We start from the raw sequence: 24620 nt of genomic DNA, 5'->3' as shown, positions 1-24620 counted from the left end.
TGAGATAGTGAATTGGTGGGTTTTTGTTAAATGTGAGCCAAAATCATCACAATTAAAAGAACCAAAGACTTAAACTACTTCAGTCTGTGTGCACTGAATTTATTTAATACACGAGTTTCACAATTTGAGTTGAATTACTGAAATAAATGAACTTTTCCACGACATTCTAATTTATTGAGATGCACCTGTATAATCTCTCCAAAATACAAGTAAGAACTTGTTCAGTTCCAGTATAAAGAAAGTGCAATCTACATTTAGCAATCCAACAACAAAATAAATGAAACAAATGGGGGGGGGGGGGTAATAATAGGGTTCAAAACAGTATTACTATGAATGCAAACTGTAATACAGTGAAAAAGACACTATTAGCATAACATATATAATATATAAATATATATAAACAAAAATTTCCAACATTCTTTTGAATGTCCATGTACTAAAATAAAATATTTTATGTCATAAGTGTACCTTCATTAACTATTAGTATTATTTTGAATGGCCATGGAAAATGAAGCAATGTGATAATTTTACCTGGTCGCAAAAATTAGTCCGTTAATTTACTTGATGAACTTTCACCTTCTGCTGACCCTTTATGCTTCGCAGAGCTAATGTGTGCTTCTAAATCACTTACACCTTTATTAGCAACTGACACATAGGTGCCAGCTTTACATGTCATACATTCTGCTTCCCACGGATCTTGACCTGGACGAAAGCATGGGAATTTTTTGTGCAAATCTTCTGTAAATTTGCACTTTCGTTTGGGCATTGTTTCCACTCAGCTGTCATTTGCTGCTGATGTCAAGCAACTGTTTGATGCCGAACACAACAACGCTTCGCGTATTCGCGGAGAGATTGACAGGCAGGAATTTGGCCAATAGTTGCTGCACGCCTCTTATAATTGACCAATTGGTGTGCGAGAAGGCGGGGATTAAAAAGAGGGGTTAAAGCAATGCAAATATGCGTGCGCACACACACACAATCAAGTATTAGACCAGATGCACATCATAATGCAACTAAAGCCAAATCCCGGACATTTTCGCAAATTTAGAAATCCCGGCCGGACGCTTTAAGGTCCGGGAAAAAGAGGACGTATGGTCACCTTACGTTAGCAGCGGTGCAGAAATTACTTTTAACATGGGGGCGATGAGAAAACATTTAGAAAATCAATTTTAAATGACTACTACTAACAGAAACACATGTAATACTAATATGTCATGCTTGGGTGGGGACAAAAAGTAAACAGGACTTACGGTGCTAACTTGCTGCCCTCTTGACAAAGTGCTCCGGGATGATTTCGCTTCAAGTGTTTGTTCATGGCGGTTGTACTGCTGTGATAAGCCATTTCCAATTTGCATAGCTTACACAGCACCACATTGTTGGGTCTCTGGCTAAAATATTCCCATGCTTTAGATGACCGTGGGCAAGTTTTTTTTAGCTGCAGCTTGTTCTTTGGGGGAATCCATACTTAAACCGGGCGCTGCCATTTTAATTACTCCATTGCGACGTGCCGACGCATGTTATGCAAATCGACATATTTCTGTAATCGATTACGTGAATTAATCGTCCCAGCCCTAATATAGAGGCATTTTAAAAGATGATGTTGTCCTCTTTATTGGTAGTAAGCATGTTTAATACAACCTTTTATGTCAGGGCACAAGCTGAATAATCGGTTAAGAGCGAATGATTAATCGTCGCAATAATCGCCCGAATAATCATTCAAATGATCATTAGATAAATCGATTATCAAAATAATCATTAGTTGCAGCCCTAATCTAGTATCCACAATTTTTCTTCTGATGTGGTTAGACATATCATCATCTTCCCACAGCTGCTACACTTTATATATTTCCTATTTATATTTGACTTGTTTAATTCTGTGTACTTGTTGTGGTATTATTATCTGTATTTATTGTTGTCTTTATGTCTACTACATGTTGCACTGTAGTTTCCAGAAGGAACTGTCTGTTGTTTTTATCCTTTGCCATGCGATGTGCTAAAAATTACAATAAAGCTGACTTTGGAGTGCGCAATTCAATATCAACAACACCGAAATCAACAACAGTGATGGAGGACGCCGGGACCGGAGTTACACTTTTGTTAGGGCTGTTTTACATGAGCTTTAGCTGCATCCGAAAACGTAGGCAGCTGCCTCATCAGTTAATGGTTTGAACGACAGCATTTTTGGATGAATGGAACTCTAAAGATAACTGGTCTCTGAACAGTTTAAAAAGCACCTTATTTCATCCTACTTCCTTATACAGTCCCCTGAAGGCAGCATTTTCCAGTTTTCTGACACAGTCTGTGTCTTCAGTTTACAGTTTTAACTGGGTGTGGGAGCTGTGCATGTGGAGATCCGTGCTGCTGCAGCCACAGTGAGAGATGAGACGAGCAGACAGACTACCACGCAGCACACGCTGAATTTAGTAGACAACATGTTGAAAGCACTATAAACCTATTTATCAACACGATCTTTTACAATAAACAAACAAATTAATGTACTGAAATACTCACTCATTGACTTAAAGAATACGTTTTTAGAATACTAGATTAGGGCTGCAACTAATGATTATTTTGATAATCGATTCATCTACCACACAATTCAAGTTTATTATATATATATATATATATATATATATATATATATATATATATATATATATATATATATATATATAAAACTAGCTGTCATGGAATAAGCGACTAATATAAAATAAAAAATAAACATTCACCAGGGAGTAAAAGTGGGCAAAGTAATAAACTATGTCCTTTCGTTTACAAAAAAATATTAAAAAAAAAAATCGTTAGGTCATGTCTAGGGCTGTGCGATTGAATAATATGCTTCTATCTGACACACACATCTATGTTTCATGTGAGTGTTGCGTGTGCTTTCTCTGGAGTACGCAAGTGCGGGTGCGTCCAGCAGGTTTCCCGAAAAGTACAGGAAAGCCAGAGCAGGATCACTCACACTACTTAATCACTTTTTCCCTGAAGAGAAAAAACATCTCCACAGAAAGTGACGACTCCCAAATAAGTCAAGAAATGAAGAAGAGCTTGCTATTAAAACAGGTGTGACATCTGGTGTGGGTTCAATCTATTTTACCTCTTCAAAATGAAGCATGCAAAAGCATATTACAAAGGCAAAAGATGCGCTCCGCTTTATTTCAGTCACATATGTTTTTGCAAGAAGGATTTATAATTATTTGATATTTATTTTCTAAAAGAAGTGTTTACATAATTTTGGTTATTTTCTGCAAGAAGTGTTTATTTTATATTTATTTTTTATTTTTTTCCATTGCTTTGGGAAGATCTTGAATTTCTTGAGGAAAGTTTTTAATAAAAATAAGGACAACAACATAGACTAAAATGTGGCATATTGTGAAATTTTACATTATGGTAATGATTTAAAACCGAGTGTTTTTTTTAATTTTTTTTTTTTTTTTACTTTGATTACTGTCAAGTTCCAAATAAAGTGAAAATTATATAAGAGGAAGTATTTCATTCTCTGACTAGATTATCCAAAACATAGGCATTACAATTTGGTTATTTAATATATAAACCAATTTTAATTGGTTTAGAAAAAATTACAATACTCTGTGATATATATCGTTATTGTGATATAAAATTACTCATATCGTGATGTAAGAATGTTTGAATTTGTTGGACATTAGGACATTTTTCTGGTCAAAACCCAGTATTTACTGGCTAATGGAAACCCTGACACACACATGTGAAACGGGTGATCCTCTTTGGATACTTTGTTGGTTTTATTTTATTTCTGTTAAAGATGTTGTAAAATCTTCTGAGTAGCATGCTATCAGCTAGTTGTTTACAAATGGAGGCAGTGGATTCTTCTCCTTTCTCAATACTTTGTGCATCATAGGTTTTTGACCAATCACAGGCTGCAGCACCTCCCAGTCTCCCACAGTCCCTATACGCCCCCAAAGTACCTACTCCAGAGTAGGCGCTAAAAATCCCACAAAAACGGCTCAGAGGAACTATAGTTCCTTATGTGCGAAAGCGACGAAAAGTACTAGTCCCGGGGCAAAGTACTTAAAACAGGCTTTAGGACTACCAGTAGGAAAGGGCCTATGGACCCATATAAGGATAAATATTTCCAGAATTATTGATTTTACTAAGCAGGATTGTAATTTCAAGTAAACAGTTTCTTTGTGTTAAAGCTACACTATGTAACTTTTTTTTTTTGTTAAAAAATAATGTTATTAATGAGAGAGTGCAACAAAAATCAATCTTCCAAACCATGTATTTACTTTACCCAAATACACTTTGATAAACCTGTAATAATGATATTATATTATAAATATTTTAGAGCTGGCGGGATGGATTTCGCGGGAAACTGCATACATACGTCATTCGCCCTTGCGTGTTGACATCATATCCATACACAGAAAAAATAAGATCCGGCTACTGTAGTGCGCATGTGGGAGAAAAATTTACCATGGATTATTCAAAACAGCAAACCTCAAGGGAATCACTTTGTAAAAACAAAGAAACCACAAACAGAGCAGAGTCTACAAGCAAAAAGGGTGACAGAGTTCGTAACAAAACCCAAATCAACATCAGCTTGGCTTTTCAGAGGTGGCGACAAATCAGAGATCAAATGATTTAAAAGCGACACAGAGATGACTTTTTTCTTAATGTTTTTTTTCTTTTTTCTCAACAGGTAAGATATTTGATTGATTATGTATAGTTGTGACACACATGTCTGTGCTGGCTCGAGTAAGAGCAGGGGAGTCAATACGCTGACAAGTAAACATCTACAATTCAAATGTCTCAAACAGATTAAAGATAAATTAGGAAGAGTCATTATTGTTTTAGCTGAAATTCAGGGGCAAAGTCTTATTTTGGCTAATATTTATACACCTAACATTGATGATCAGGGCTTTTTTATAGATCCTGAAGGGATGCTGCAAGCCCCTGGCACACTCCATGATATAATATTGGGAGGAGACTTTAATCTTTTGATGGATTCAGTCCTTGATCATAGTGAAGCAAAAGTGCGCAAGCCCCCTAGAGCAATTTTTATTTTATTTTTTAGTCACAACATAATTCCCATAGTTCCAGTTATGTTATTCCATTTTTTTTTTGTTGCCATTAACAATTTTATTGATTCCAAAATTAAAATTAACACATACAACACATGAAAACTCGGAATCAACTTTTAACCATATATGCCCCGCCCCCCCCCATCACCCAACATACATCCCAATGGTCAGACATTAAATAGCAACAGACACACATATAAACATGCAGTTTAAAGAAAATACTCTATGATATAAAAAGACAAAGAAATTAACCAACCAAAAAAAAGAACAAAGATTCCACATATTAATTACAGAAATTACCCAATTGTCCCTCTCCACTACTCCTCACCCTCAACCCCCCAGGAAGGCCAAATAAATGCCCCACTTCCTGCCATAATCACCCAACCTGCCCAGTAGTCTATATGATAACTCTTCAAAAGCCACCACTCTGCCCAACTCGGAGCACCACACATGAAATGAGGGTGCACCCGGCGACTTCCATCCCCTGAGTATCGCCTGCCTGCAGATCATCACGCAGGTAAGGACCCAGTTTTTTATGTGTTTATTTATAATATTAATACCCGCCCCATCCCCCAAAATACAAAGTCTGGGGCAGAATAAAATCCAAGTGTCCAAGACCTTGCAGACAAATCTCTGAACCCCAGACCAAAACTCCTGAATCTCAACACAGGACCAAAAAAACATGGGCCATGTCCCCATCCTCCAACCTGCATCGCCAGCAAGTAGGTGTGTCTTTAAGGCCAAGCCTGTACATTCTAGAGGGGGTCCAATAAAGACGATGCAGAATCTTAAATTGAATGAGGTGCACCCTTGCATCCCTAGACATAGACTTTACATTTTTAAAAATCCTACCCCATTCTCCATCTTCTAGTACTAAATTCAGGTCTCTCTCTCCAATAACTTCTTAAGAGATGTTAAAACCCCATCCCCTAGACTCTGAATTAGCCAAGAATAGTACACTGAAGCTTCATGACCTTTTCTAAAAGCAGCAAGCACCATCTCAAGAGTGTCTGCCGCTTTAGGGGGCTGCGTACTACACCCAAAGGTGGTACAGAGTAGATGGCACAGCTGTAAATACCTAAAAAATTGAGATCTGGGAATCCCAAACTGCTGTATAATATTTTCAAAGGATCTCAATGCTCCATTTTCATACAGGTCACCCAGTGTCAATCCATTCTGTCCAGCAGAAAAGGGACTTGTTAATGCACAATTTCAGGTTTAACCAAATACTTGCAGCAACGTTCAGATAAATGTCAGAGATGAACATGCGAGAAACTTTTGTCCACACTAAATGCATGTGTGAGATGACAGGATGTGTCTTTACTTCTCTGGACAGCTTGGTGGAAAGACCTTGCAATGGCAAGATAGGGGCAAGGACCTCCTGTTCAATAAAGAGCCAGGGAGGGGCTCTCTCAGGTGGAAGTGACCAATGTGCCAAATGTCTGAGACCAAAAGCATAATAGTAATACAAAATCTTGGGGAGACCTAACCCACCTTTGTCAACTGGCCTGTGTAACTTGTTAAAATGCATCCGAGGATGTTTACCATTCCAAATAAAGGATTTAGCAATACTATCAAATTGTTTAGAATAAAAGAGGGGAACTTCAATGGGGAGAGACTGTAGTAGGTAGTTGAATTTTGGAATACAATTCATTTTAATAACATTAACCTTCCCAATCATAGATAAATGTAATGAAGTCCACCTGCCCACATCGCCCGAAAACCTTTTTATTAAGGTGTTAAAATTAACTAAATCAGACAAATTTGCTGGAAATAAAATGCCCAAATACTTAATGCCCTGTTTGGGCCACTGGAAGACGCCCAGCTGGAAAGCCGTTACTAGGCAGTACGCTGTCAGAGCCAAAGATTCGGATTTAGACCAGTTGACTCCGTATCCCGAAAATGTAGAAAAGGAACTGATAATTCTGTGGAGGCAAGGCATAGCTCTAGTGGGGTCGGAGATGAATAATAGAATATAAAGTAAAAAAGTCAAAGCTTATGAGCCATTCCTCCCACCATCAGCCCTGGACAATCATCTTCCCTTCTTATCGCGGCAGCTAATGGTTCCAGGGCAAGACAGTACAATAATGGAGAAAGTGGGCAACCCTGCCGAGTGCCCCTATCCAGAGTAAAATAATCTGAAATTAATGCATTTGTTTGTACCGCTGCTAAAGGGTGTCTATAAAAGTAACTTAATCCATCCAATAAAAGTATTTCCGAACTCATACATTTCCAAAATCTTAAAAAGATAATCCCATTCTACCATATCAAATGCCTTTTCGGCGTCAAGTGAGATGGTAGCGACTGGAGTCTGATCATTCGCCACTGACCACGATATTGATGAAACGTCTAATGTTATCAGAAGAGCTGCTGCCCCGAATAAACCCCACCTGATCTATATGTATAAGAGATGTCATAACTTTACTTAATCGATGATCCAAAATTTTTGACAATATTTTTACATCTAGTTGGATCAGGGAGATTGGACGGTAACTTTTACACTCGCTTGGATCTTTGTCCTTTTTAAGAATCAGATTGATCCGGGCTTGTGTCATGGTTGGAGGAAGTTTTCCCTTCTTTAATGATTCAGTATAAACTTCTAACAAAAGTGGAGCCAGTTCTGTAGCATAGGATCTAAAAAATTCAGCAGCAAAACCATCTGGCCCCGGAGCCTTGCCAGTAGGTAGGGACTTAATTACCTCGTCAAGCTCCTCCAAGGTTATCTCAGAATCAAGAGAGCTTTTTTGCTCAATCGTCAGTTTAGGAAGATCTAATGGTTCCACAAAGTTTCTAATATCTTCATCAGTAGACGAAGGCGTGGAACTATAAAGATCAATACAGAATTCTTTAAAGGCATTATTAATATCAATGGCTGAGATAAATATTTCACCACCAGCAGATTTCACTGAGGGAATGGTAGAAAAAGACTCTCTCTGCTTTATATATCTAGCCAAAAGCTTCCCTGCTTTGTCCCCCGACTCAAAGTATGACTGTCTTGCCCTGAATAGCCAAAACTCCACTTTCTGTGACAAAATAGTATTATATCTGTATTTCAATCGGGTCAATTCTCTGAGGTCATCAGCTGACATACGGCGCTTCAGCTCTGCCTCGGCACTTTTAATATTTCCTTCCAGCTCCACAAGTTCTCGTGCTTTGGATTTTTTGATGAATGAGGCAAACTGTATGATCCGTCCCCTAAGAACTGCCTTAAGTGCCTCCCAAGCCACGCCCACAGAGGATACTGAGGACCAGTTGGTCTCCATATAAACATTGATTTCAGTCTTTAACATTTGTTGGAAATCAGGATTTTGCAGAAGGGATACATTAAGGCGCCAACTATAGGATTTATTTTTCTCTATATTTGGCATCACCTCTAAACTCACCAGGGTGTGATCTGAGACTAAAATGTTTCCAATTGAGCAATCAACAACAGATGAAATTAGGGACTTATATATAAAAAAATCTATTCTAGAATAAATCTTATGGACTGATGAAAAAAATGTATAGTCCCTACCAGATGGGTTCAAAAGTCTCCAAATATCCGAAAGTCCAAGATTTTTTACACATCCTGTGAAGTGTCAATGTTGCTCTAGGGGGCTTACACACTTTTGCTTCACTATGATCAAGGACTGAGTCCATCAAAAGATTAAAGTCTCCTCCCAATATTATATCATGAGGGGTGCCAGCGGCTTGCAACATCCCTTCAATATCTATAAAAAAGTCCTGATCATCAGCGTTAGGTGCTTAAATATTAGCCAAAATCAGACTTTGCCCTTGAATTTCAGCTAAAACAATAATTACTCTTCCTAATTTATCTTTAATCTGTTTGAGACATTTGAATTGTAGATGTTTATTTACCAATAACTCCCTTGCTCTTACTTGAGCCAGCACTAAAGAAAACATGTCCACCCCATATCTTCCCAAATTTTTCAGCTTCCTGCGGAGAAAGGTGCGTTTCTTGAAGAAACACTATATAATATTTCTTATGTTTAAAAAAAGAAATAACCTTCCTTCTTTTTATGGGGTGCCCCAACCCATTCACATTCCATGTGGAGAGAGATAGTACACTCATATTAACATGACATTTTGACATATTAGAAAAAAGTGTGTCAAAAACACAATTATACAGATCACATTCCCCATTAGTGAAACAATCAAACCCTGAACATCCCCCGAACAAAACAAACAGAAAAAAGAAAAACGTGCACATTAACCCCGCGCACGACAGCACCAACCGGCGACAATCCCTCTAAACTCAAAAGGTCCATGAACGCCCACGACAACTTTGCCATCGGATTGCTCCATTTTGCCTCACAAATTTTTGAAGCAAAATTACATAACAGAAAATACTTTGTAAAATAAACCCAGTCAATAGGAAGAATGAACACAAAGAATGTGCAGATTAATTCACAGAACTGTCTCAAAGGTGTGATCTTCCACAAAACAAATTCCAGCTGATATAAAACCATTCAGATTCCTCGGACAGACAAACGAATGCTCCGTAAGCCAGCTGTTATGAGTTTAGCGGATTACGTAATAATTTCAATGTCCCGTAAAAAAACTAAAAACAAACTACAGCCAGCAGGAGGAATAAGCACAAAGAACGAACAGATTAATCCACAGCTGTTCCAAAGGAATGTTATTCAAAAGAACAAGCTCCAGCCGCTAGGCGGAACCAACACAAAAAGAAACAAAACCGGCATCCCGGTTCCCCGGATGGTCGAGTCAATTCACTCGGAGTCCGTTTAACATATATACTATGACTTATACAATCCGTCAGCTTTATAAAAGACATCCTTTGTTTGAGCATGTAGATATTTTGTGGTCATCCGTAGTGTCCACTCTCAAACTGGCAGGGAACTTCAATGCAAAAGTTTCTTTAAGGAAAAGTGTTATTCACAAAACAAGCTCCAGCCGCTCGGCAGAGCCAACGCAAAAAACCCAAAATGTCGCCCAGCTTCCTCAAGAGTAAGTACAGCGAGTTGACCCACTCACATGAGAAACATCCAATGGTTTACTCAGACACTGATTCTATAAAAGACATTGCTTATTGGGACATATAAATACTTTGCGACCGACCTTCGTTTCTATTCTCAGTTTGGCCAGAAACAGAGCAAACGAGATCTTTTTCTGATGTAAGAATTTCTTACATTCCTTGAACCGATCGCATTTCTCTCGTCGAGTTCGCAAAGTCCGGGAACAAGAAAATATTATGGTTCTTTCAAGAAAGCTTCCCTTTGCTCCTCGCCTGGCACAACACAAGATCTTTATCGGATGATCTCAGAAATCTGGCCAGAATCGATCGGGGCCTGTCTCCCTCAGCAAATCTGTGAGCTGGGACTCTGTGAGCTCACTCGATTTCCAGTTTGTGGCCTATGTCATGTCGATCAGACTCTGGAAAAACTCGTTTAGGAATTTCACCATATCTCTGCCCTCCTCATGCTCAGGAATTCCAACAATTCGAACGTTATTCCTGCAGCTTCTATTCTCAAGATCTTCAAGCTTTTCAAGGAGATGTCCCAAATCAACTTTGGTCATGGTGGCTAATTCCCTCTCTGATGACTCCAGACAATTAATTCGTCTCTTAACATCAGTCACTCTTGTAACTAACTCCGTAATCCGATATCGATCAACGTATTACAGCGAGATCCTCCAAGTCAGCAAGAACCTTCGTCAGCATCACCGACATGTTGGACAACTGACACTGGATCACCTCTCCCGCCGTGCCATCCAAATCGAGTCCCCAGTCAGTAGGCCTGTCGGGGCTTTCATCCTGAACACGTAAGTGTCTTTTAATGTCTCCAGAGCCTGAGGATTTTGACTTCTTTGCCATGTTTTGCCTCAAAGAGCAAATGTGTAACTGGGTGTATCATATTTCTCCAGATTATAACATGAAAATAATACATTTAGCAAAGTGCGCAGAGCTCGTCGCTCACACGTCTGCTTCTTGCATGGCGTCACGTGACCCCTCCCCTAGAGCAACATTGACGCTTCACAAGGTGTGTAAATCTCTTGGTCTTACAGATATTTGGAGACTTTGACCCCATCTGGGATTTTTTTCATCAGTCCATAAGATTTACTCTAGAATAGATTTATATATATATATATATATATATATATATATATATATATATATATATACATACATACACACACACACACACACACACACACACACACACACAAGTCCCTCTTTCCATCTATTGTTGATTGCTCAATTGGAAACATTTTAGTCTCAGATCACGCCCTGGTGTGTTTAGAGGTGTTGCCACATATGAAGAAAAGGAAATCATATAGTTGGCGCTTTAATGTATCCCTTTTGCAACATCCTGTATTCCAACAAATGTTAAAGGCTGAAATCAGTGTCTATATGGAGACCAACTGGTCCTCAGTATCCTCTGTAGGCGTGGCTTGGGAGGCACTTAAGGCAGTTCTTAGGGGCCAGATCATATAGTATGTGGCATTCACCAAAAAATTCAAAGCACAAGAACTTGTGGAATTGGAAGGGAATATTAAAAGTGCCGAGGCAGAGCTGATACACCGAATGTCGTCTAATGGCTCAGAGAATTGACCCGATTGAAATACAGATATAATACTATTTTGTCACGGAAGGTGGAGTTTTGGCTATTCAGGACAAGACAGTCATACTTTGAGTCAGGGGACAAAGCAGGGAAGTTTCTGGCTAGATATATAAAACAAAGAGTCTTTTTCTACCCTTCCCTCAGTGAAATCTGCTGGTGGTGAAATATTTACCTTGGACACTGATATTAATAATGCTTTTAAAGAAATCTTGACCTTTATAGTTCCACATCTTCGTCTACTGAAGAGGATTATAGAAACTTTGTGGAAAAATTAGAACTTCCTAAACTGTTGGCTGACCAAAATACTTGATTCTAAAATAACCTTGAAGGAGCTTGGCGAGGTAATTAAGGCCTTGTCTACAGGCAAGGCTCCGAGGCCAGATGGCTTAGCCGCTGAATTTTTTTTAGATCTTATGCTACAGAACTGGTTCCACTTTTGCTAGAAGTTTATACGGAATCATTAAAGAATGGAAAGCTTCTGCCAACCACAACAAAAGCCCGGATCAGTCTGATCCTTAAAAAGGACAAAGATCCAAAGCAGTGTAAGAGTTATCGTCCAATTTCTCCGATCCAGCAAAACGTTAAATTGTCAAAAATTCTGGCTAACCGATTAAGTTATGAAATCTCTTATACATATAGATCAGGAGGGGTTTATTCGAGACCGTAGCTCTTCTGATAACATTAGGCGTTTCATTAATGTCATGTGGGCAGTGGCGAACAATCAGGCTCCGGTCGCTGCCATCTCGCCTGACACCGAAAAAGCATTTGATATGGTAGAATGGGATTATCTTTTTAAGATATTGGAAATGTACGGATTCGGTAATACTTTTATTGGGTGGATTAAGTTACTTTATAGACAGCCGGTAGCAGCGGAACAAACGAATGGATTAATTTCTGATTACACCCGGCAGGGGTGCCCTCTTTCCCCCTAATTGTTCTGTCTTGCCCTGGAACCATTAGCAGCCGCAATAAGAAAGGAGGATGATTTTCCAGGGGCAGTGGCAGGAGGTGTGGCACATAAGCTTTTGCTTTATGCAGATGATATTTTATTTTTTGTCTCCGACCCTACTAGATCTATGCCTTGCCTCCATAGAATTATTAATTCCTTTTCTAAGTTCTCAGGATACAGAGTTAATTGGTCTAAATCCGAAGCTTTGGCTCTGACGGCGTACTGCCCGGTAACGGCTTTTTAGCCAAGTGCCTTCCAGTGACCCAAACAGGGCATTAATTATTAGGGTATTTTATTCCCAGCAAATTTGTGTGATTTAGTTGTTAATTTTGACCCTTTAATAAAAAGGATTTTGCGCGATGTGGGCATGTGGGATTCATTACATTTATCTATAACTGGGAAAGTTAATGTTATTAAAATTAATTGTATTCCAAAATTCAACTACCTGTACAATCTCTTCCTATAGATGTCCCACTCTCTTATTTCAAGCAATTTGATAGCATAGCGAAGTCCTTCATTTGGAATGGTAAACATCCTAGATTACACTTCAGTAAGTTACACAAGCCGACTGACAAAGGTAGGCTAGGCCTACCCAAGATTTTTTTTTAATTATTATGCATTCGGTCTCAGATATTTGGCTTATTGGTCGTTTCCACCTGAGAGTGCCCCTCCCTGATTTTGTATTGAACAGGAAGTTCTTCCCCTATCTCGCCATTGCAAAGCCTTTCTATCAAACTAACCGGAGAAGTTAGGTTACACCCTGTTATCTCACATTTGCATGCGGTATGGACAAAAGTGTCCAGAATGTTTAATCCAGACATTTATTTAAATGATGCTTTGAGCATATGGCTGAACCTAAAAGTACATATTGACAAATCCCCTTTTGCTGGACAGAGTGGATTGTGAGGGGGGGTTACTACACTCAGTGACCTATATGAGAGGAGTGTTGAGATCCTTTGAAAATATGGTTCAATATTTTCCCAGGTCTCAATTCTTTAGATATTTACAACTACACCACTTGCTCTGAACTATTTGGGAGTAGCATACACCTCCCTTAAGCGGCAGACAGTCTGGGAGTGGATATTACTGCTTTGGAAAAGGTCATGAGGCATCAGTGTATTACTCCCTGCTAATTCGGATTCTGGGGGAAGGATTTTCAACTTCTCTCAAGAGACTATGGGAGAAAGATTTAAACTTGGTATTGGAGGAGGGAGTGTGGGCTAGGATTCTAAAAATATGTCTTCATCTAGAGATGCAAGGTTGCGCCATATGCAATTTAAGATTTTACCTAGATTCTATTGGACCCCCTCTAGATTGTATAGGTTTGGTCTTAAAAACACACCCACCTGCTGGCGATGCCAATTAGAAGATGGGGACTCAACCCATGTTTTTTTGTGGTGTGGATCCAAGAAATCTGGTTGAGGGTTCAGAGTTTTATATGTGACGTATTGGGCACTCATTTTGCCCCAGACTCTGTATTTAAGGCAATGGGGCAGTCATTAATATAGGGGATAAATACATAAGAAACTGGGTTCTAGCTAGTGTTATGATCAGCAGACAAATTATCCTCAGGGTATTTAGGTCGGCTGGAATGCCCTCATTTTGGGAGTGGTGTACGGAGGTGGGCAGGGTGGCAGCATTTGAAGAAATGTCAGATAGAAGGCTAGGCAACCTGGGGGGAAGTGGGGCAGTTATTTGACCTTTTTTGGTAGGCTCTCGGGGAGGGGCAGTGGAGAGGGATTTATAGTTTTAAATGTGAGTGATTATTAATATATATATATATATATATATATATATATATATATATAGTTTTTTTTGTATCTTTGTGTATTTTAGCTTTGACCACAGGGATGTTTGTTGGGGGTCAGGGTGGGGATGGTGATTGGGAGGGGGAAAGGGAATAATTGGGGTTAAGAGTTAATTCTGTACATTTAATATATCCCTTTTGCAAAATCCTGTATTCCAACAAATGTTAAAGGCTGAAATCAGTGTCTATATGGAGACCAACTGGTCCTCAGTATCCTCTGTGGGCATGGCTTGGGAGACACTTAAGGCGGTTCTTAGGGGCCAGATAAATAAAAAACATCAATGTTTCCAATAAGTCAAAACAACAGCATAAGATATGGCACTTACCTGCTCAGATTACATGTTTTCGGATATCCGTCTTTTCCTTTCTTTCGTTATATATTTGTCCATTCGCTCTGATAAGATTCCTGTATTCATGTGTACACCAGTGCCTCGAATCACATTCATCCGCACAGAGGAACAAAGCCGAAGCACAACCAAAATAATGTCCTTCCGCAAGATGCATGCAGTTATATTTTTTAATTACTAGAGGGCCAAAATTTACATAGTGTAGCTTTAATGTTCGATTTTAGACGATTTGCTAAAGCTATCCATCCCAGAGCAGTAAGCGGTTCTCTTTTTCTGTCAGTATTGTTGCTTGATCCTCTGCTACTAATTGATATAACCTATAAATTCCATGTTCTCCCTCTTATATTACTCCACTAGTAATTAAAGCAGCATATAGTTTATGCTGGACTTACAGTGTTTCCTCTTCATTGTATTACAGCCCTTCTGTGGACATTACACTTGGAAAATGGAGCTCACACATGGCCATAAGCCCAAAAACACTAAACTGCTTTGGCCACTAGGGGCAGCGTTTCAAATTTCGGTGAACACAGACAGATTTCAGCTAAAGTAAATTCAGTTTCCAATTCACTGTGAAAACAATCTAAATGCGCCACCGCAAAGCTCTACACCTATTCACAAACTACTCAGTTTACACAACAATGCATATTGCGTACAGCTCTATGCGGTGCAATTCTTAAAGGGCTTCAAGCGGCGCTTATTCACATTGCTCTGCGATAGCACCAATCTTAAAGAATTCTGAACACATGTACTGCGGAAAATAGTTTGTTAGAAAATTTCATGACCTTCCAAACACAACTTCTAAATTCCATTATTTTTCCAGGATTTCTACGACCGAACGAACCCTGAAACATTTAAACATGTAGAAACCTGAAATAATTTCCTTATAATACCACATAATGAGTACTAAATTATTATGTAATGTTTAGTGTGTTGTGGATTCTTCATGCCTTCAGAGACTACACTTTCAGAGTAATTAATTTTCTGTGTTTAAGAGACACTGTGTTTATTTTGCACTGCATATGGTGCACCATTATGGCAATGACCTGACCTGCATTCTGGCTTGCATCTAACTTAGTTCAAGTTCACCTGTGTTTGCTTCATTGACTGTATAGATGTGAGTTATAGGCTATTATCATATCTATGTTGTGGATATTGCTGATTAATCTCATATAGCCTAAATACAGTATCTAGGGTACATTTAAGTATGGTGATTAACCCGCTAATTTACTGAGTGCACCTTTAGGCAGACTAGTAGTTCTTGATCTGATGAGACTATAACCATAACCTAGCAACAAATGCTGCCTCACAAAAGTTTCCACAGAACAAGGGTTACCATTTAGATGTAGTGTTGCTCAATGCATTTGAGTGCCAAAGATGGTAGGAGTATAAGTTGATCAACCTTTAATTAAAGGTGCACTCAGTAAGATTTTATCTGGCTCTTACTCGTCCCATCGGTCCCAGTAATACTTGTGGCTTTGGACACTATACTGACCCCTATCGTCCTGTATACTGGAAGTTTATTAAACACTGCCGCTTTACACCAAAGATGTTTGTTTATCTTCTGTTTTGTTACTGTTATTCTGTGTTTTTCTCCGTCTCGTACTACATACATCCCTATTATGGACATTCTTGGATTTAATCCAAACAAATTTTCACGGCTTATTGCACACTCGACTGTGACCGGACAGCCACGACTTGATTGCGAGCTCTCTGCCAGTTGTTGACCGTCATGTACACGTGCTTGACGTTTGATAACGTGCCATTTATCCATGATACCGGGCCATGAGAGCTGCAGGACGTAGCGGTTTGTTTCATGACTCCCTCTTGTTTGGACATTTGATCTTTTCACTTGCACTCATTCTGTTTGGACTGTCTGTTGGATCACAATCCCGCTGATACCATTACTCTGGACTATACTGTTGACTCTGGCTCCGTTATTGTCTGTATAGTAAGTACACTCCTGGGCAAAAAATGGCAAAAAATTTAGCTTTTAATGGTCTCCACACCAAATCATTGGTCAGGAAATTAGCAAGAATTAAACAAATGCACTCCTGGTGCACATCTGTGCCACCATTTGCTCATTAACATTTGCTGCAGTGAACTGTTTGGGAAAAATCTGGAAACTAGAAACTTCTTTCTTGTATGCAAAGGTAAAATCATGATAATGATTAAAATGTTTGATATAAAGTTCAAATTAACACGTGTGAGCGTACAAAATATCTTCAGGGATTTTATTTTTTTGCTTCTTAAAAAAATTAGTCATTAATTTGTGATCTGCTATACCTGATGCAGCCCACTAAAGGCCTGATACCAAGCTCAAACAACAGGAGTGATAGCGCATGGAGAGAACTACAACATGCAGTGTTGTGAGTCGCAAAGTAAAGGAGTGAGAAAATCTGCTCCAAAAAAAACCTAAATATCATGCATTGTTTGCTGTCAGAAACCGCATAGCTGGTCTGCATCAGGCCAGCTGTAGTTATTTACAGTTTACAGTAGGGGTAAACACTTCTATGGAATGAGATCTACTTTTTCATCATGTTTTTGCAGCAAAGACCTACCATGTACAATAAAGGCTATACATTATCACAATACCAAAATTTCAGTAGTCGGTAGTGAAATTTGACAAATCTCAATACCAGCTTCAAAACCACAACAAATAATAACACTAACTAATATGTTAATTATGGAAGAACAGTCAAACCTCAAGGTAATAACAGTCAGTAATAACAATAAAATACAGCAATGAATAGAAATAAATCAAAAATAATAGAACAAAAAATACAAATTAAGCAAATTCAGTTCTTTTTAACAGCAGTAGGCTATCAAGCATTCTAGTAAACATTTAGAATGAAATGCAACATAAAACTACTACTGGTCTTCACTGTGTGATTATAATACATTAATACTTTTTAAAGCTACTAAAAGTTACCCAATCAAGAGCAGTGACTTTTCTCATTTCTTGTTATGTTTGCTTGATTATTATAATGATACACTACACTAGACGGCAGCAGGTCTATAAGCTTACACTTATACTTACAAGTCTAACATTTTAATACAAATCTGCTTCTCTACTGTTTACATTCTCTTTAGACATCAATCTCTGTGTTTACATGAATACCTCACCAAGACGGGCATTTTGGCAGAATTTTGAAATGTATTTGACCGTTCAGGTGCGTATTAGCGCGTGTTCCGAAAATGCTTGCGCATGTTCAGCGCACACACACAAACAGTTGAGGTCATAAGTTTATATTCACCATAGCCAAATACATTTAAACTCAGTTTTTCACAATTCCTGCCATTTAATCGTAGTAAAAATTCCTTGTCTTAGGTCAGTTAGGATCATTATTTTAATCATGTGAAATGTCAGAATAATAGTAGAGAGAATTATATATTTCAGCTTTTATTTCTTTCATCACATTCCCAGTGGGTCAGAAGTTTATATACACTTTGTTTGTATCAAACACTTGGGTCAAACATATTGGGTAGCCTTCTACAAGCTTCTCACAATAAGCTGCTGTAATTTTGTCCCATTCCTCCAGACAGAACTGGTGTCAGGTTTGTAGGCCTCCTTGCTCGCACACGCTTTTTAAGTTCTGCCCCAAAATTTTCTATTATACTGAGGTCAGGGCTTTGTGATGGCCGCACCAATACCTTGACTTTGTTGTCTGTGGTGATGGGGGAGTGGTCGTGTGTCTGTTTGTGGTAGAGAGGGAGTGGTGTGGCTCGTCAAGCTGGTTGACATGATGTCTAACAGCTGTTTCTTGTTAGTGATAGCAGGGAGAGACCTAAAAAGCAGCCAAAACACGGCAGAGAGCTCAGAGGGAACAACACGAGAGTGCAGCGATTGCCGTACCTTTATTGTGAAGCTGAAGATTTTGAGAAGTGAGTTAAGTGAGAGATTTTGTTACATTGAACTGACTGAAATAAGAAAAGCACTGAAAATGCTGCACTCAAACATACTGAAGGCAGAAAATAAAAGCCTACCTGAAGCGTGCCACTGCTCCCTGTCTCCTCCTTCCATACCCAAACCTTTAACTTGTGTTACACTGATGTGAAACCCAGGATTCGTAGAAGGACTTATGTCATTATGGAGCCTTTACCACTGGCCAAAGTGATCCAGACCCTCGCCTGCATCCAACAGAATCAACACCATGCCCTCGTCGAGCTGCGGCTGGAGCAGAAGCAGCATTTTCAACTCCTGCTCCAGGCCCAATTGGAAGACCGGCAGGCGTTTCGGAGCCCAATCACACATGAGGGGGCTGTGGCTGTGACCCCGGAGCCCACACCGAACATCTCACCGGTTACCCTGCTGATGATCCGGAGGCCTACTTCGATCTGTTCGAGAAGAAGGCTGAGGTGTGGAGATGGCTGCCTGACCAGTGGGTGGCCCGCTTACTGCCACTGCTCTCCAGGGAAGCAGAACTAGCGGCCCAACAACTCCCCGCAGCTAACCTCATCGATGGGACATTGGGCACAAATAATCAGCTAAAGGTGCGGTGTGTGCATGGGAATATTCACACGTATCCGGTGGTTACCATCGAGATACTATTAAGGGGGAGAAAACAGAGAGGCGGCTGCGGTTAATTCCCGCCTCACCCATCTGCTGATTTTGGGGACGACTTAGCCTGATTTTAAGAATCAGAATTTAAGAATTCCCTGAAGGGGATTTCCCTCTAGAGAGGTCACGTGACGAGTCCCTCAAACACTCATTTGACCAAGTGAGAGTAACTGATTGTCAACCGCTCCAGCCTAACATCGTGCTTACATAACCATATTTTTCAGTTATTAAAGACTGGTTGTATTGAGTGACGCAGGACACTCAAACAAAAGAGAATACCCAGTTATTAGTACCGAAGGGCCATCGGGAAGCTCTCTTTCAGGCAGCCAATCATAATCCGATGGCTGGCTATTTAGGACAGGAAAAAACAACCGAATAATGGCCCTTTTTTTGGGTCGGGAATTCACAGGGGCAGGTGGTGTGCGATGTGCCGTGAATGTCAGTTGGTGAATCCACCAGCCACCCCAAAAGTGCCATTATGCCCTCTACAGCTATTCGAGGTACCCTTTGAATTAATTGGTATGGACCTCATCGGGCCATTACAACGGACCACACGCGGGCATCGCTTTGCATTAGTTCAGGTGGACTATGCAACACGATATCCAGAAGCAGTGCCCCTGAGCAACATCTCAGGACGTAATGTTGTGGAGGCACTTCAGAATTATCTCCCGAGTGGGGATTCCAAAAGAAATCCTCACTGATCAGGGCACTACATTTATGTCACGAACACTACGCGAACTGTACGAATTATTAGGTATTAAATCAATTCGCACCAGTGTTTATCACCCACAAATGGATGGGTTGGTGGAATGATTTAATAAAACCCTGAAAAATCAGATTTGTAAGTTCGTACACAAGGATGCTAGAAATTGGGATAAATGGCTCGAACTCCTGTTATTTGCAGTGCGAGAGGTCCCACAAGCCTCCACAGGGTTTTCCCATTCAAGCTGCTGTATGGGCATCGGTCGGGTGGCATGCTCAATGTCATGCGGGAAGCTTGGGAGGAGGGACCTTCAAACAGTAGAAACAAAATTCAATAAGTTTTTGATCTTAGAGCAAAACATTCACACGTTGGGTCAGTTAACACAGGGGAATTTGCTCCAAGCTCAGGAACGTAAAAGCCAGCTCTATGACAGGGGCACTCGACTAAGGGAATTCACACCGGGAGATAGTGCATGTATTACTGCCCACCTCAAGCTCTAAATTACTCACCAAGTGGCAAGAGCCCTTTGAGGTCACATGGTGAGTCAGAGATCTTGATTTTGAGGTTAAGCGAACGGATAGGGGTGTGGCACGTCAAGTTTCCCACCTCAATCTCCTAAAAGCTTGGAGGGAGGCGGTCCCTGTGGCCTTGGCAATGGTTATTCTGGCAAATTGACCAGGAAAATAAAAAATGGCACTCCATGTCAAAAAGATTGCCCTGATATAGATACTTGTCTACCTCTTTCCTCCAGTATCTTCACAAGGTCCTTTGCTGTTGTTCTGGGATTGATTTGCAATTTTCGCACCAAACTAAGCTCATCTCTAGTAGACAGAATGCGTCTCGGCAGAGGTGAGTTGCAACAGATGTTCTTAGTTGACGGTTTATATGTCAATTGATTTGCTCACGTCTCTTACACTGAATATCATTCTTACAATACAAATTTAACCATGTATTATGCTGCAGTTCCTAAAAAAGTTAACGGCCAAATGGCGAGTTGATTCGTCAAATTTTAGTATTGTTTCTCCATCAATATACTACATCCATCAAGGCAGAATATTTGTACTAATAAACAAAGGCAGAGCTATATGTTGTTATAATAGATTTGCCAGTGTACAGGACACGTTTTGAGTGCACACATGCACTCTGTAAAAGAAGGGAGATTTCATAAGAGAGCAAAATATTAGGGATGCTATGATCATGATTTTTACAGCAAATACCGATCACCAATCTTCTTGTCACCTGACTGGCCAATACAGATTATTTCACCTTTTATCAGAATCCCTGTCATAACTGGCTGTATGTAAACTTTCTGCACACTGTCACTATTAATTTAATTTTCCTCTTCCCAGTAACATCACTTTGCCTAGTTTTTGCTGACAAAATAAGTTAAAGTCTTATTAAAAAAGCTTTTTTAATAAGACTTTAAAACAAGTATAGACTAACAAAATACTCTATATTAAAGAGGTCATGAAGTGCTATTGTTTGTAATTTAATTATCTTCCCTGAGATCCAATGATAAGTTTTTTGCACCAAAACAGTCATAATTTAGTAATATATGATAATTTTCCACCCTGTTTTTGGCCCTCTGTCTGAAACGCTCGGTTTTAGCCTAAGCGTACTTCAATGTAAACGCCCACTGTTATGACTGGCTAACATCATGCAGCCCCTCAAATTCTGCAAACTCAATCGGAAGAGAATGAACACGCCCCTCAACATTATAAAACAAAACAAAAACAGGGTTTACACTTAACACACCTCCAACACATTGCATTCAAATATATTAAACTGTTCATCTCAAGCACAACTTTTATCACTCAGCACAATAAACTATCAAACAGTCATGACATTTGAAATATTCATGACACATTTTTTATAGGGTCCAATTGTTTTTAACTGCTGCATCCTTCAATAACAGTTCCTTTTCTAAGATCGAATCGTATTTTGTCCGGTTCACAAACAATCCACGACAACATGAGCCAAAAAAATAAAAATAAAAATGCACACACATAGTCCAGAGCGGTGAAAATAGATGCACATATATACAAAATTATCCTGCACTGAGGCGCACATCGCTGGAAACACATCAAAACGGTCAAAGACGTCCATTTTAGTACGTTTACATGCACATGATGACCCAAAATATTATGACCACTCACAGGTGAAGCGAATAACATTGATCATCTCCTAACAAGGCCACATAGAATTGCCTTTCAGAGTTGTAACTTGACACCGCGTCTTTTAAAAGCAGCGAGATACATGGCAGCAGTCAAAGTGTCTGCGTAGTTCATGTTTATAAACAAATTAATAAAAAAATAGTCCAGATGGGTCCCCTTAGGTGTTATGTTAGAAATAGTTATCCACACAATGCCTCCTCTCTCAAATTGCACGCCAATGGGCAGGGCCAAGGGTGCGATGACGCATGTTGTGGGATGTGTAAATACAAATGAGTAATGTTTCATGACGTCATGAACAGACGGATTTCAAAACGAGACGTTACAGCAGGGTGTCAACTATAAATACTCTTTTTAGACTGGTGAGGAAGTTTTGAAGTCTAAAATTTACAGTATGTTTTTATAGTACAGTTCCCTCTTATATGTCTAAATAACAAGGACATTTTTACTCTCCATTTCATGACTCCTTTAAGATAGACAGCCCTATAAAAAATTAAGCTTAGTGTCAAACTGAAGACAAACTGATAACCTATAGGTGCAATTAAACAATGTGACATTTTTGGTTATTGATTCATTGTCATTATTTCATATAATTATTATTATTCCTTATTTTATTTCTATTTTATTTCTGCATTATATTTAATACATTATATTATGGATCTTAATATTGTATAAAGAATTATTATATTTAGAAATTCCTTCCCTGCCTTTTCATTTAGTTGGATGATTGTGTATTTTTCACTTGCTGCTGCTTGGATTTTAATGAGGGGGAACACGAACACAGACAAAGAACGCATGCTTCTGGACTCTACAGGTGCTAATATTGTAAATGCCATTCAATCTGGAGATATTTAATATGATGTTTGAATTACACCACATCTTGTTACTCGCGACTGAGAAGCTGCCGCCATGAACGATAACACGGACCATTTCACAGCTTGCGCTGTTTTCCTTTTGCTTTGTAGTGTGTACACAAAAATTTAATATTCGCCATACCTCTCCCTCTGCATCATTTTTAACTGCTGAATCAAGTTTATTGTCTTACAACACTATTACAGTGCTGCTGAAGTCTTAAAGGAGCCGCACGTCTATTGTGTCACAAGCGATCGGTTTATGCAATCGGCCAAAATACAGATCACCGATCAAGTCATAGGATGTGAATATCGGCCAGTACCGACCGTGGCAGATCGATCGGAGCATCACTACAGTGTATATTTGTGAGCGATTGTCCAGTTTTGTGTGAGAGCGAAGGAAATCTGCATGCGAGCAGAGAGATTCGTGCTCACGCAATCAGTACATGGATTTGGTCTCATATGACCGACTCATGACTCATTTAACCGAATTATAACTCCATTCAGCTATGGACCATTAAGCTATTAATTTTTGTTTATCTTCACAATATACTTTTCTATTTATCTTTTGATTTTACATGGTGAATTTATCATTCTCCGCACCTCCCCTGACATGCTCTGCTGCCCCCCTGGCACATCCCTCAAACACACAGACACACTCTCACCTGCTTGAATGATGAGTTTGGCACATTCGTTGCAGGGGAAGAGTGCCACGTACATGGTGCAGCCCTTCACATCTGCTGAGTTCTTATTCATGATGGCATTTAGCTCCGCATGGCACACTGCAACAAGACAGAAAAGACCAGTTAAAAGTGTCCAGTGGTGACACACACATTCTTCAACTACCATTGAGATGACTGTAAATTCTAACAGACAGGTTTTTTATAGGTATACAGACCTCCTTGCTTACACTAAGGAAAGATGTGTCATATACAAAATTAACATTTCTGCTACACAACATACAATTTGTATTCCCTTCCCCTTGCACTCTTGGCTTGTTAACACTCTACCACTCCACAACCAAAAGGCTCCAGTCACCAGTTCACTGATAAAAAAAAAAAAAAAAACTCAAAGCATGAGTCTGAACAGATGTCAGCTCTCCACAACATCACCCAGAAAAAGCCCAGCCTAATCACTCACTCTGCCCACCTTAATTACGGAGAATGAACTGGCCCATCAGCAGTGGCACATTACCATAGCACCACGTAACACCAGCCTGACACACGTTTACTTTGGCAGAGCTTCAGCACGAGCCAGAGAGTGAACATGTAGTTATGATGGAAGAGAGATGTCAATAATTCACACAGATACACACACTGGTTGTGAGTGAACTTGACAGAGACTGAGCTCTTAAATCGGTCACAATAAAATGTAATACGTGTAAAATGTATTACATTCTAAATGAACTGGACTAGCGTAAGTCATATGTTTATAGGTAGTAGGCAAAACATTGCTACTTATGGCCTGCAGCATAATAAAGCACAGCATAAGTAGTCTTTTGTAGTTTCTGTAGCTTAGCTCGTAAAGCGTGGCGTTAGAAACGCTAAGGTCATGGGTAAATTCCCATATCTTGAATCATTTTGGATAAAA

The 24620-nt window shown here is 39.4% G+C and overlaps 1 protein-coding gene across 1 annotated transcript in view; it reads right to left on the bottom strand.

The window, feature by feature from the left end:
* Window positions 1–24620, bottom strand: part of dctd (dCMP deaminase) — an 81496-nt gene that overhangs the window by 21284 nt on the left and 35592 nt on the right. Inside the window, exon 4 of the mRNA XM_051703028.1 lies at window positions 23696–23812. Within this exon, the coding sequence (XP_051558988.1) occupies window positions 23696–23812 (117 nt within the window). The remainder of the gene's footprint in view (window positions 1–23695; window positions 23813–24620) is intronic.

This window comes from Myxocyprinus asiaticus, chromosome 7 (assembly GCF_019703515.2).
Source record: "Myxocyprinus asiaticus isolate MX2 ecotype Aquarium Trade chromosome 7, UBuf_Myxa_2, whole genome shotgun sequence".
Classification (NCBI taxonomy): domain Eukaryota; kingdom Metazoa; phylum Chordata; class Actinopteri; order Cypriniformes; family Catostomidae; genus Myxocyprinus; species Myxocyprinus asiaticus.
Note: the sequence above shows the minus strand (reverse complement) of the source record. Positions and strands in the feature narration are given on the sequence as shown.